The sequence below is a fragment of the Ovis aries genome, chromosome 23 (assembly GCF_016772045.2).
Source record: "Ovis aries strain OAR_USU_Benz2616 breed Rambouillet chromosome 23, ARS-UI_Ramb_v3.0, whole genome shotgun sequence".
NCBI classification, from domain to species: Eukaryota; Metazoa; Chordata; class Mammalia; order Artiodactyla; family Bovidae; genus Ovis; species Ovis aries.
This window is the reverse complement of record NC_056076.1, coordinates 37,473,949-37,489,173: the sequence shown is the minus strand read 5'-3', so window position 1 is coordinate 37,489,173 and position 15,225 is coordinate 37,473,949. Positions and strand designations below refer to the sequence as shown.

At 34.2% G+C, this 15,225-nt stretch overlaps 1 protein-coding gene across 2 annotated transcripts in view; it reads right to left on the bottom strand.

Moving 5' to 3' along the window:
- The window catches only part of SMCHD1 (structural maintenance of chromosomes flexible hinge domain containing 1), a 124,221-nt gene that overhangs the window by 57,389 nt on the left and 51,607 nt on the right, over positions 1 to 15,225 (bottom strand). For both annotated transcript variants that reach the window (XM_042239642.2, XM_027960934.3), the window contains exons 18-25: positions 12,821 to 12,898; positions 12,622 to 12,741; positions 8,845 to 8,989; positions 6,253 to 6,349; positions 4,864 to 4,936; positions 3,184 to 3,323; positions 2,436 to 2,570; positions 186 to 413 (exon numbers count right to left, since the gene is read on the bottom strand). In XM_042239642.2, coding sequence (XP_042095576.1) covers positions 186 to 413; positions 2,436 to 2,570; positions 3,184 to 3,323; positions 4,864 to 4,936; positions 6,253 to 6,349; positions 8,845 to 8,989; positions 12,622 to 12,741; positions 12,821 to 12,898 — 1,016 coding nt within the window. The remainder of the gene's footprint in view (positions 1 to 185; positions 414 to 2,435; positions 2,571 to 3,183; positions 3,324 to 4,863; positions 4,937 to 6,252; positions 6,350 to 8,844; positions 8,990 to 12,621; positions 12,742 to 12,820; positions 12,899 to 15,225) is intronic.

Below are 15,225 nucleotides of genomic sequence, written 5' to 3'. Positions count from 1 at the left end.
ACACATTCAACATTCCAATCTAGTGCATGTTAAAAAAAAAAAACTTTATTTAGCCTGGGATTTTAAATAACAATGCTGTTTTGCTGGGATGAGTGTCTTCTTAGAGGACAGCCTATATAACTTGTTCAGTCTTCCAAGCAAAAAATGTACAAAATTCTTGCAAATGATCTATTTGAGATACCTACTTTAATTTTCTCTGCCAAAGCTGATGTTATATGGATTTCTCTTTCTCCTTCATCATACATTTGAAAAATAAGATTATGCATTACATCTCCTGCTATCCAGTTAACCTCATCCTGATGTTTGATCTGGATGGCCTTCTGTCCTTCCACACTGAATATCTGTAATCTGGCAACGTGGCTACTGGGGAGCAACTTAATAGTCTTCTCCACTGGTGCTACATCTTTACAACTCTGGGAAGAGAGAAAAACACAAATAACATACTGAATAAAAACATCTGTACTGAAAACATCATTTTTGGCTTTTACGGTGAATCTTTCATATTACTTAGGAATTTATTTCCAATATTGCGAGAGCTAATCTTATATATTGTTAACAATTATAGGTTCTCTCATTAAGAGGACACTGTACTATTAGCAAATCCATATTTTATACCATCAAGTTATAAATAATGAAAGTGGTCACACTGTTAAAACCTAAAACTAGCATGCTGCTGCTGCGTCGCTTCAGTCGTGTCCAACTCTGTGCGACCCCATAGATGGCAGCCCACCAGGCTCCCCCGTCCCTGGGATTCTCCAAGCAAGAACACTGGAGTGGGTTGCCATTTCTTTCTCCTAAAACTAGCGTATTTGGACTTAAAAGAACATTCCTTTTGGTAAATCTGCTTAAAAATGTTGCAAACTTCTGCAAGTTTAATCATGTGACACAGATTTAATGTCAGCATTTATTAATAAGAACAAAGGTGTAATAAATTAAGAAAGTTCTACAAAATCAGAGACAAATAACTGCCATAAAATATATTACTTAAGGAGCTTCTAGAGGTTCTTTAATTCATTTTTTATTGGGGTAAGTGGACAGAGTTGCTTGTAGCTAGATAAGGACTCTAGGTGCCAAGGCTGAGCAGTTTGTTAGGCACACGAAATTAAAACACTACACAATCATCTCAGAATTTAGGTATAGCGCATTCTATAGAATACAAAAAATTCAAGTCTAAACCTAAAATACCTTTACAATCCTGCTTCGCTAATGTCTCCTTCCTCATCTACTTGAGGTCATTCTATCAAAGCCCATTCACACAAATAATGACACAGTCAAAATTACTACCTCACAGAGTTATCAGGCAAATAACCCACCTGCTGCTATCATAAGCACATCTTATTTGCCTGACTCAAAATTAAGAGTTACTGTTTTGTGATAACATTTTTAAACTGCATATTATAGGTATACTGTGGTCTTTGTTTTAACTGTCTTGGACTCTTGGTTTTCAGCCTGCTGCTGCTCTGCAATATTTATGTAATTGTATATAAATGCTCCCTTGCTTTCAAGCCCAGCTTTCTCCTTAACAACAGATCTTTTCTTCCTGAATTGTCTTGATCTTTTGCAAGACAATATACTCAAAAACACATTGCTCACATTACTAAAAAAAAAAAGGAAATGCATAACAAATGTTTTAAGATTATCAAACAGAACTAGTTTCAAAAGAAAAGAATTAAAGTTAAATCATCTCATTCTAATTTTAAAAAATAAAAGTTTTACCCTTTTGAGGCTCAGTATATGTTAGCTGATGTGTACTTAGTTGGAAAAACATTGGTTAATCAACTGATTGGGTAATTCGCCATCTACCACCACATCAATCATGCAGAAATCATGTACAGGTATTTCACTTGCGTAAGTATCTGCTGCCTCATTTAGCAATCTTAGGAAAGCAGATGCTTCTATCACCTGCCTGCCCTCCTCTAGGCTGGCCTCACCTTCAGCCATGATGAACGCCCAAGAATAAGGGTCCTCCTGGCACATCAACACAGCACTCTCTTTATAGGATAACACTAAGAAAAACCATGTATTTATTTTAAATTATACATACATATTAAATGTTCATATATCCTTCAGTGGTGGTTCAACAGAGACATTTATTAAACTTTCTAAGAAATAGGTATAAACTATAAGAAACAAATGAATAAAATAAAACGGATAATTGTTACACTCTAATAATAGGAAAAAAATAATTTTAGGAACATATAATCAATAATAGCTATAGATATTATAAAAGGTTTGAGTAAGAAATTTCTAATATCTGATACAAAGTGTTATTTACTATACCATTTCATTTTTGCCTTTTCTTCCCTCTGGCTAGAAGAATCACAAATATCTCATCTTAAAAAGTCAAACAACTTTACATGAAATATTATAAAGCTATTAAAGAGTATTTGAATAAAAATTCAATATAATACCAATGAAAAACAATAACAACTTACAGGTATTTCAATTTTTGCTTTAAGTGTCTGGTCTTTTTTAATATTCTGAACTTGAATTGCTGGTCCTGATAAAATACTGGTTCCAGAACTACTGCAATCCACAACATAGATTGGAAGGTTTGGAGCACCTGAAAACTATTGGAAGCATACAAAATAATTTAAGATCCCAATCAAATGCAACTGGTTACTCAATAACTTAAATTTTCAAATAATATAGTATAGCTGCTATTTCTGACTATAAATTAGAAAACTGTAAGTATAATTCACTAATATCCTAGACAATTTCTGAATGAAAAGAGTAAGTTTCTACAATTCTAGGTAAAATATACTGATTTTGGAAGAAAAATCAACTTCCTTAACCTCATTCTTTCTTTTACTCTACCTATTTGGGTTTTCCTTTCCTTCTTGAGCTCTTTTACTCATATTCACTTACCCATCCATCCTTAATCCTAAAGGATAATTGTATCATTCTACTCATAACTGAATACTTCATCTGAAATGAGGAGGATGGACAAAGCAGTGAGGAGGAATCTGTAGTTCAATACTTGGCATACTTGGTGTCATTATTGGATTAGAGATGTTGAAAATTACTGGCAATGAGATAGCCCACAAATTTCTGCATGGAATAATCATTACACAGTCTAGATACTATATAAGGCTTACTATAAAAGGAGCCGAAAGATAGAGTGGTTTCTAGTTACTACAATGGCACTCAAAATCTACACATTCTTATCTTACAACAGCTTACCTTACAATGAACAATCAACTTTGGTTGTGCTGTTATATTGTCTGATTCATCCAAAACTTCTACCTGAAATGGGAAAGCTGTTCCATTTTCTATAACTAAAATTTCAGAATCAGGTTTCACTTTCAATCGACGAGGAGGACCTACCAGAAAATTACATAATGAAAATGAGATTCAGGTTTCTAAAACGGAAATGTTAAAATAGCAAAAGAAACAGCTTTTAACATTTTAAGTTTTAGTATCTTTTAAATAATGCTGAGAGAGAAAGAAGAAATATCCATGTTTAAAGATTTCTACCCCCTAGAATAGATTCTACACACAACCCTCAAATGCACAGATTCCCAGTTGTATTAAAATGTCTGAGGTCTAGACTCGGTTTTATGGACAAGCTAAGACATGTGGTAACTCATGCTAGAAATCACTCAAATGTGTAAAATACTAAAAAGATCCTGGAAAATAGTATTCAAGAAAAAAGGTAAAAGTTTATTAAACTACTTTTAAAATTTTCTATCTTTTACACAACGACCGATTTCTCAGGCACACTACATACCTCTATTACATAATTTTGCTCAAAGGATCAGTTCATGTAATGACATAACCAGATAATATACTTGTAAGACTGCCCACAACCCTTTGATATCCTACGCAAGCTGCACCATAATTTTCCTCTAAACTAATAAAGAGGTTTTACACTTCAATAGCAGCATGACGTAGTGTGCCCTATAAACACTGACATTTTAAAAAACACTTTATACTAAACACCGGGAACATAAGTTTACAAAGAACAAGTTATATCAGTTAATATTTGTGTTGTAACAATATGCCAACTCTATTCTCAGAATCCTTACTATGACCTTGACCAAGAAGGTACTATTAGTATCATCCCCATTTTATGCCTGAGGAAGTTGGGATCCAGAGAGAGTAAGTATCCTGTCCAGGTCACATGGCCACAAGGGGCAGACTTGAGTCGCTGACCACTCTGACTACACAGTCCCACTTTCCACCTCACAATCATCACTCTCAACTTCTAAAAATCATTGTCAGCACTATCTGGTTAATAAGAACTTCCCCTGAGATTTGAATAATCCATATGTTTTAGCTAACCTTTCAAAATAAAAGCATCATAAGTATTAATACAAAACAATTTTTTTTGGTACTTCTACCAATGCGCCAATCTTTACTTCTTTATCAATTCATGCTTGAGGGAAAGCTCAAACTACATGAATCTGTAAAAGGAAATAGTTAATATGTTTCTTTTTCATTAAAAGTTTCATTAAAATCAGTTTTTAGGTTGATAAATCATTACTCAAATTAACAACATGAAAGCATAAGAAACTCTTCTTCTTAAAATATGAAATATTTAGCTATATCAGAAAAAGTAAAGGACAGATCCCGTTCTTATATAACCCTAATTGCACAGCCTTAAGAATAGTTTCACAATGTGTTTTCAATATTCACATTATTCTTTCAGGATCATTTTTAGAACTTAAGTCTTCCTAAATGTTACCCTGTTTTTAAAATGATTATTTTTGTTAGTGTTATGCATGACGTTCAAATGTATTTTCAAGACTTATACCATAACCAAACCAAAAAACACTTCACCTTTATAAGTATCATTATACTTTATCATAAGAATATCATTTAAAAGGTAAATATTAGGAATATTTCTTAAAATAATATTACCTGGGAGTAATCTAATTTTTAAAATCTGTGAGTCTTCTTTTAAACCCGGCAGAATAACCTTCAGATTAAAATTCTGTTAAAAAAATTATTTTAATTAAATTCAAATCCTAAATAAATACTCAAGTAATTTACCACCTCAATTCTGATTTATTTTTTGCTTTTCATTTTCATACCATTATAAAAAGTCACTCAGCAAATTTATATTGACTAACATTATCATATGTATGTATGAAAGAAATGCAGGTGAAAAAACTGACTTATATTGCTTCTTTACAGACAATACTTTCTTCAAATTCAAAAGGCATACCCTCTAAATAATTACCAGAATTAGTATGGGCATTATAAAAAATCCGGAAAGTAGTAAAATGGAAAAAACTCCAAATCTACACATATCTAAATATAATGTCACGTTCTAGATTAGATTCCAGAATAGAAAAATATAGTGGAGAAACTGGCAAAATGTTAAAGTCCAGAGTTTTGTTAAAGTATTATATCAATGATAATACTGGATAAATATGCAATGTTTATATAAGATGTTTAACAGAGGAAGCTGGGTGAAATACATGTGAACTCTCTATACCATCTCTGCAACTCTTTTGTAAAAATAATTATTTCAAAATAAAAAGGTTTTTAAAACCTAGAAATCTTTTTACGTACATTTACTAAAGTCAAAATTTCCATGAATTTCAAGTTCTTCTTCCAGAAACAGCTTAATTCAGGAGGATGGACAGAACTTGCTCTTTGCTTTAATGCAGTAAGCTTACATGCTCTATTTTAAACATTATTTTGGCAGGGGAAATTTTTAAAATATATATTGAAGGTAATGATACAATGGGGAAAAAGTAACATATCACTTAAGTTATTAGCTACAGTCTTCACATTAGTCATAGTAATCTGTTAGCTACTCTATACACTTAACTGAAAAATTACCTTATTGCAGTTTGCCTTTACAATCCCTACCTTTATTCCTCCCTTTTCCTTTATCCAAATACCAAACTCAATATGTTTACAAAGTAAGCTAAAGTTTCTTATATTTTTGTTCGTATTCTAAGAAAAATATTGAAAAATAGAAAAAGAGCGAGAAAAGAAGCAACATAGTACTAGATAACTGTTGAAAATGGCTTTGACTATGAAGAGACTGGAATGAAAATACAGTTGAAAATACTTAGCTCATAACCATTTAAAAAAGAACAGTAGCAAATATGCAGGTCTTCCTCAGAGATGAAAGTGGTAATTGTATGTCAGGTGACATGATGCTGATTAATTCCTAAGAACCTGACATTACTGTCATCTTGCCACCAAACTCGGTTATCCAATTTTAAACGTCCAATTTCATTTTTACCATGTAAGAAATAAACATGCATTATAACATGTACATACAATGCTTACCTTGCCTTGACAAGAGTTTACAGGGCCCTTAGCTGTAACACCTCGAATGACACAATTTGGTCCTTTGGTTATTTCTTCATAATGTAAAGCTAAACCACTGGAAAAAATAAATTATTTTTTAACGTTTCCTCCATTATCTACAAATAAGCTGCAAATGTTCTTTTTTCTTTTGATGGGGGGGGGCAGGAGGTGGGGGGGGGTAGGGGCGGGGGGGGGGGTTGCCTACACCACCCAAGTTGCAGGATCTTAGTTCCCTGACCAGGGACTGGACATCAGTCCTCAACAGTGAAAGCACACAGCCCTAACTGCGATTAACTGACCCCAAATTGCAAACTCTACACCCAGTCATCAAGATATTTGGCAATTTTTCTTGAAAACATGAATGTGATAGGTTATATTCACTTTACCATGTAACAGAGTTAAGATTTCCTTCAGTTTTTACAAACTCTTTATCATTGTCATGAGGATCACATGCTGGTTTACTGTTTATTCAATCTTTCTAGGCTGACAGTAGGTTTTGTTTTTATATATTTTCCCAACACAAAGGACAGAGGAAATTCCCAGGATGAACAGGAAAGAAGACCACAGAAGGACAAATGTAACAAGCTTAAGAGCTGATCCATACAGACCACATCACAAAGTTCCAAGGGAGATGTCTAAAGAGTATGAAACTGACAAGTTATCTATGTACCAAGCATCTTGAAAAGACAACTGGCAGAGAGCTACTTGGCAAAATAAAAAAAGTATAACAGCTGTGCAATAAAATAATTAGCACTTACATAATTTTAATAAAGCAAGCACTAAATACTGATCAAGCCAGAGTATAACTTTACTAAAAAATGTGCAAACAGGAAGGAGGCTTATTTGTAATATAAATGGCAACAAGTGTGTCCTCATCCTCCTTAGCCATAAGTCAAGAGATAAAGCTTAAAACTGAAGAATCAGGAAGTAGTAACATAAAAGTTACTTACATATATGGCAGCAGGTACCAAAAAATTCAAGTAGAAAGCTGAAAGTGGTTCTGAGAAGTGGATTGTTGGTGAGGTGGAGAGGGCAGAAGAACTACTCTTTTTTTTTTTTTTTAAAATAAGCCTTATCAACCTATTTAATTCTTTAGGCTGTATGTGTGAATTATTTTTATTTTTATTTAGTTAACACTAGGTAAAAAAAAACCTACTCAACAAAGATCTTACTTTAATGAAGATAAATACACAGAGCCAGGCCACCAAGACTTTTTTTTTAAGTCCCAAATCTTAATTACCAATATGTATGTGTGACAGAGACTCTGTAAGAATATCTTATCAAGGTAAGATGGAAGATATAATTAAAAACAGGGGTCAACTAACACACAAATATTTCCCATTTGTGACTAGATGGATTACATTTTTAGTGTTCTTTATTTTTAAACAGGCTTCCCTTGTGGCTCAGACGGTAAAGAGTCTGCTTGCAATGTGAGAGACCAGGGTTCGATCCCTGGGTTGGGAAGATCCCTTGGAGAAGGAAATGGCAACCCACTCCAGTACTCTTGCCTGGAAAATCCCATGAATGGAGGAAACTGGCAGGCTATTTTTAAACATAGATGTTTAAGTATTCAACTCTTCCATTATGGTTTAATATTCAAATGAATGCAATATGTAAAAATAACTTCTTGCAAAAGAATCACTTTTTGCACATGAACCATATTTTGCAACTTAAGAGAATATTTAGAAAAATTCATTTGCAATATTTTTTATAACTGATTTGCTTTTTGGGAACTTAACCATGGTACAAATCTGGACACTAAGCTGTATCTCACTAGTCTGTGAGCTTCTAAAGGCAAATCCTATATTCTTATTCACTTTTACATCTCCAGCTAGCAAATGCCTGGAATACAGTACATACTCAAATGATTAAAAGAGCAAACAATTACACCAAAAGGGGGAAAAAGTACACATCAATAGCAAAAGAAAGCATACATTAAAAAGTGGGCCCCAAAGACAAATTTGGCAGAAATGTGAGAAAAAGAATTTCTCCCTAGGCACCTTAGAAACAGGTAATGGAAAACAATGAACATCCTCAATTATATAACTGGACTTTTCATCGCTATTTCTTAATATAAGCCAATCATTTCATTCTATAGGGTTACTAAGGAAAGGCAAATTCCAAGGAAGGACCAAATTTCCATGGAAAGCATAAATTTTATTGCTACAGTTTTAAAAACAAACTAAAAAAAATTCTACTAGCAGGTTAAAAGCCTACCAGTAGGTAACCACTAAGTTTAACTGCCCACAATTTCTAAGCAAACAACAAAATAAACATTGTATAGTGCATAGAACTGCCAGGAGACATCATATCGTACTTGCAAAAAAAAAAGGAGTAAGACAGACCTATCAGTCTCAACCAAGTAACTGTATCAGCAAAAACTCAGTCCAAACAAACTTTATTGAGATAATTCATGCATGACACTACAGCTGCAGAGAACAGCTTGGGACTAACTAAATCCCCCAGATACCATAAAATATCAAACATTTTAAATAAATCTGAAGTTAACTCTGCACAAATAATTTAAGCTAAAAGAAGTGAATACGCAGCAAATATGAACATTCAGATTACCTTGCTTCAAAAACTGGCTGAATATCAGTAGAGAGTTGACTAGTATGACCAAATTCATCCTGAAACTCCACAGGGATATTGAATGGGACTCCAACACGAAAAGGAGGATCCAAAAGACCAAACGAAAATTTCTCTGGTTTACCCTCTTAAAAAAAAAAAAACATGAAAAGAAAATTCATCAGTCAGAGATTCATTGTAGGCAAAAACATCTATTTACATACGGAAAATTAAACTATGATAAAGATGGCAATTTTAAATCTGAGCAAAATTTACATAAATTATATCTACAATATACCTGTGAAGATTACAGATTGTTATTTTACATATATATATGTCTAGAAACAGAGATATATGTTTTTAAACTATGAAATTATTCAAATATAATAAAGAAATGTTAACAATTTTATCAAAGGAAAAAGGCAAAACCCAATATTCAATAGCTATTCAAAGATATACGTGACAAAGATTAAAATATTTTAGTAGATACAAAGTAAATAGAGAATCTCCATATGAGAAAATATTTGCAATGTGTACCATAAAGGATTTAAATCCTAAATACATTAAAACTTCCTATAAACAGCTATTGTTAAAATGCAGTCTATAGTCTAATAGTTTCAAGTTATCCCCTGTGAAATTATTAGAAATGCAAATTCCAAGTTTCACCTTATCCTGTGTCAAATACTCTCGGAGTGAGGCCCACCAGTCTACAGTTTAATAAGCCCTACAGGTGATTCAGATAAAACTTACATTTGAGAACTAGTTTTACACTATTAAAATGGGCATAGACTTTCACAGAATAACAATGTCCAATAAAGGCTAAACAGATACACAACCTAATAATTAAATAATTTAACCATCAACTAAGCTAAATAAATACTGTAATACAGCTTGGCCAGCAATGAGCATAGGGAAAAGGAACCCTCAGTCTGTTGGTGAGGGTACATAACCTTTTAGAAGGGCAACCTGACAGAAAATATATATAAAATGTTAAAGCACATATTGATAATTTCAGTTTCGCAATTCCACTTCTTGGGATCCACTCTATAGAAATTCTAGCACATGTACACAAAACATCATTTCCTCCCCCCATATAAAAACGTGATGTGTAATAGTCCCCAAATTGGAAATAAATGATATGTTCATCAAAGAAAACTGCTTAAACTACAGCACGTCCCTACTGTGGAAAGTTCCACAGTTGTTATTTAAAGAACATGGTAGATCTGTATGTACAAAAAAGGAACACTCCCCAAAGTGGCCTTCTGATTAGAGAAGGCAAAATAATCCCAGGCACTTAAAAATCAGCTCTCTAAAACCCCATAATAATATGACACCACATAGCTTTTTTTTAAAGAGGCCTAAATCTTCAAAACAAGACAGGGAGTTGACTGTGCCTCAGATCATGAACTCTTTATCATCAAATTCAGACTCAAATTAAGGAAAGTAGGGAAAACCACTAGACCATTCAGGTATGACCTAAATCAAATTCCTATGATTATACAGTGGAAGTGAGAAATAGATTTAAGAGCCTAGATCTGATAGACTGAGGTCATGATGAACTATGGACGGAAGTTCGTGACACTGTACAGGAGACAGGGATCAAGACCATCCCTATGGAAAAGAAATGCAAAAAAAAAGCAAAATGGCTGTCTGGGGAGGCATTACAAATAGCTGTGAAAAGAAGAGAAGCAAAAGCAAAGGAGAAAAGGAAAGATACAAGCATCTGAATGCAGAGTTCCAAAGAATAGCAAGGAGAGATAAGAAAGCCTTCCTCAGCAGTCAATGCAAAGAAATAGAGGAAAACAACATGTATGGATCTGACAGTTGGACTGTGAAGAAAGCTGAGTGCCGAAGAATTGATGCTTTTGAACTGTGGTGTTGGAGAAGACTCTTGAGAGTCCCTCGGACTGCAAGGAGATCCAACCAGTCCATTCTAAAGGAGATCACTCCTGGGTGTTCATTGGAAGGACTGATGCTAAAGCTGAAACGCCAATACTTTGGCCACCTCATGTGAAGAGCTGACTCACTGGAAAAGACTCTGATGCTGGGAGGAATTGGGGGCAGGAGGAGAAGGGGACAACAGACGATGAGATGGTTGGATGCCATCACCAACTCAATGGACATGGGTTTGTGTGAACTCCGGGACCTGGTGATGGACAGGGAGGCCTGGCATGCTGCAATTAACGGGGTCGCAAACAGTCGGACATGACTGAGCAACTGAACTGAAACCTTCAAAAACAAACAACAAGAAAAAAGACAACAGTAACAGAATTTGAAAGCTAGTGAGCATATGAAGAAGTATAATTCTCCAGGCAAGAATAGTGGAGTGGGTTGCCATTACCTTCTCCAGGGGGTCTTCCTGACCAAGGGATTGAACCTGAATCTCCTGCATTGCAGGCAGATGCTTTACCATCTGAGCTACTGGGGAAACACTATGGACCTAACAGAAAGACTCAAAAAATCAAATCGTCAATCATCAACAAAGCTAGCAGAGAGCCAATTTAATTCACAGTATGTAACATTCAAAAGTCTCAAGCATGGCTCTATCAAGTAGGAGTGAACTGGAATAAAAGAGAAAGACTAGCTCAAGTCTATCAGAATCAGTTCCTCAGATCCCCACCCCTCGATACACAGAGCCAGTCAACTACCTCCTTCATTTTCAGCAACATTTGGAAGGTTTCTCTTCTGGGGAAGGTAAGAGTAGGTCCAAGCAGTGACCTACTACTGAACACTGGGCACAGCACTACTGAAAGCGCCAATTTACTGAAAACAGGCAAATCAAGTGGAAGATTAACACTGAATGTGAAATATGTAACAATCTTTTCCAGCTTGGCTCCCCAAATTCTGGCACCTAGGTGTTTTACACTCCACTCTGGAGAATCTGAACAGCCAGAGAAAAAAACCTAAAATTCGCTTATCATAATCTCCCCAAATGAAATAAACGCTCTCAAATGTCCTATTCTTAAACATGTGCACTAGTAATGTAAAAGAGCATCTAATAGCAAAGATCCAGTGCAGATATGAAAAAAAAAGCAACATCGAGGAAATAGGCTATGAATCAAGTGTAAAAACATCAAGGAAAAAAAACCCATTATTAATAGCCTCAGAGAATTAATAAAAATATTGAATCCACGAAGTCAGAAGAAAATGCTTTGAAAAGGAAACCACCTTTCTTTTTGGAAGAAAATATTTTATTCTAATAAATATTTACAGGAGAATAAAATATTCTAGAAACTGAAAAATTATAGCAGAAAGAAAAAATTCAATAGAAAACATCAAACATCATGGTAAGGAAGTCTCTTATTAAGTAGAAAAATAGAACCAAGCGATGGAAAGTAGAAAACACAGTATACCAATTAAGAGGTCCAATGTCTGAACACTAAATGCTGTAGAAAGAAAACAGGCCTGAAATCAAAGTGACTCAGAAGAACTCCTAGAACTTAAAATGTCAAGAGATTGGGACCCAAACTCTAAATTATTCAAACATCTGAGGATTGTGGAAGAGAGAATAGGGATAGTTGGATTGGGAGTGGGTTTTTAACATACAAAAGTCAGGAATCAGAATAACTTTAAATTCTACCAGTAACAAAGGAGGCTAGAAAACAATGATGTTTTCAAAAGTTTATAAGGAGCATGATTATCAAGCAGAGTTATAAAGTCATTTCTAAAACCAAAATGGTTATACAATTGGTCAAACATCTTTTATCAAATTTTCTATTTTCCTCTTGATTTAAAATGCCACCTTTACTGTACAGAGTTACATATTGGTGTTTTGCTTACCTTTAACAGAAAATTTAATTGCTTTAGATGGTAGTGGCCTTCCTGCGTAAGTGTCTGCATTACTTTCATTCAGGACAACTTGCAATTTCAATGTATAATTCCCCAACTTGTGAATATTTTCTGGACAAATTAAGAAGAAATTAAAATTCAAGTAAACACAATACTGATATAATTTTTAATATTGAGAATAACAACTCACCCATTTTTTTAAACCAGTAAGGCCATTTCCCTCCATGTTGACTAATATGTGAAATGATTTCTTTATTTCCACTTGAAGCTTAATAAAAGAAAAAAATTTTATATTTTGAGAAACTAAATATAGAACATGAATATGAAATGTCACACTGGCATCAAATATCTGTTGTACATTTTTAAAAACAGCTTTTAAGCTTCAAAAGACCTAAAATTATCTTATGCAAGTCAACAGCATAATGAAACTCTACTCATTCAGACAATTAAAATTACTTTAATTCTTAAAAATGTATCTGTAAATAAGCTTAACTGGTACAAACAACAGAATATAGAAATAATTTTTTATATTAAAAATAATTTCTTTTAAAGTTTTCTCTAAGAATAAAACAGAATTGTTTGTTTACATAATCTCTAAGACCTAGTGTCTATTAAGAGGCCTGCAAAGGAGAAAGGAGACAGAAGGATGACAGCACTTTTCTGAAATATTCTTTGCTATTTATTTTTGTCTTTAGAATCATGTAAATGACTTTAAAAATTAACAAAATGGAATTAAAACAATTCATAAGCAAAAGCAAATGGTAGGTAGATGATATGACCACATTAAAAAAAATTATTTCAAGTGATTCAACTTTAGAATATATAAAAACCTTAAAGACAAATAACACTGCAAAGAAGTCAAAATTAATCTAATAGTCTTATTATCAGTAATTTTAATTAAGTCTTTCTACTGCCTTTCCTATAAAAGCTGTGTTTCAAAATAAATCAATGACCATAACTGATACAGGAAATTTTTTACTAATTAATAAACCAAAAAGGATAATAAATTGAGATAATAGGACAATAAGGAAGAAATGAAAGAATCAGTGGGAAAACCCACTATCATGCATATCAAATAACAAAGCAAAAATCACTAATGGATGAAACTCTTACAACATGGATGAAAGGAGAACTTTATAATCATCTTAAATCTATTCAAGGCTTTGGGGTAATTTCTAGTCTCCAGGAAACAGAACAGTAGAACAAGTTAAATGACATTACAAAGAAACAGACAAGTATGTGCCACACTCTACAGTACAATAAAGCATAGATTTAAAAATAACTGAGACAGTAAATGTGTTATATATTTTACCAGAAAAAATAAACCTTTTAATTATTTTATATAGAAATATATACCAGGCAGACCTTAGAGATATGGTAGGCTTGGCTTCAGACCATAACAAAACAAGGATCACAATAAAGGAAGCTACATAAATGTTTTCGCTTCCCAGTGCATATAAGCTATGTTTATACTATACTATAGTCTACTGAGTGTGCAACAGCATTATTTCTTTAAAAAAATAAAGTCAGTCAGTCAGTTCAGTCACTCAGTCGTGTATGATTCTTTGCAACCCCATGGACTGCAGCATGCCAGGCCTCCCTGTCCATCACCAGCTCCTGGAGTTTACTCAAACTCATATCCATCAAGTCGGTGATGCCATCCAACCATCTCATCCTCTGTCATCCCCTTCTCCTCCTGCCTTCAATCTTTCCCAGCATCAGGGTCTTTTCAAATGAGTCAGCTCTTCGCATCAGGTGGCCGAAATACTGGAGTTTCAGCTTCAGCATCAGTCCTTCCAATGAATATTCAGGACTGATTTCCTTTAGGATGGATTGGCTGGATCTCCTTGCAGTTCAAGGGACTCTCAAGAGTCTTCTCCAACACCACAGTTCAAAAGCATCAGTTCTTTGGCACTCAGCTTTTTTATAGTCCAACTCTCACATCTATACACGACCACTAGAAGAACCATAGCCTTGACTAGATGGACCTTTGTTGGCAAAGTAATGTCTCTGCTTTTGAATATGCTGTTTAGGTTGGTCATAACTTTCCTTCCAAGGAGTAAGCGTCTTTTAATTTCATTGTTGCAATCACCATCTGCAGTGATTTTGAAGCCTATAAAAGTAAAGTCTGCCACTGTTTCCACTGTTTCTCCATCTATTCGCCATGAAGTAATGGGACTGGATGCCATGATCTTTGTTTTCTGAATGTTGAGCTTTAAGCTAACTTTTTTTCACTCTCCTCTTTCACTTTCATCAAAAGCCTCTTTAGTTCTTCCCTTTCTGCCATAAGGGTGGGGTCATCTGCATATCTGAGGTTATTGATGTTTCTCCCAGCAATCTTGATTCCAGCTTGTGCTTCCTCCAGCCCAGCGTTTCTCATGATGTACTCTGCATAGAAGTTAAATAAGCAGGCAACAGCCTTGACATACTCCTTTTCCTATTTGGAACCAGTCTGCTGTTCCATGTCCTGTTCTAACTGTTGCTTCCTGACCTGCATACAGATTTCTCAAGAGGCAGGTCAGGTGGTCTGGTATGTGCATCTCTTTCATAATTTTCCACAGTTTATTGTGATCCACACAGTCAAAAATAAAAAGT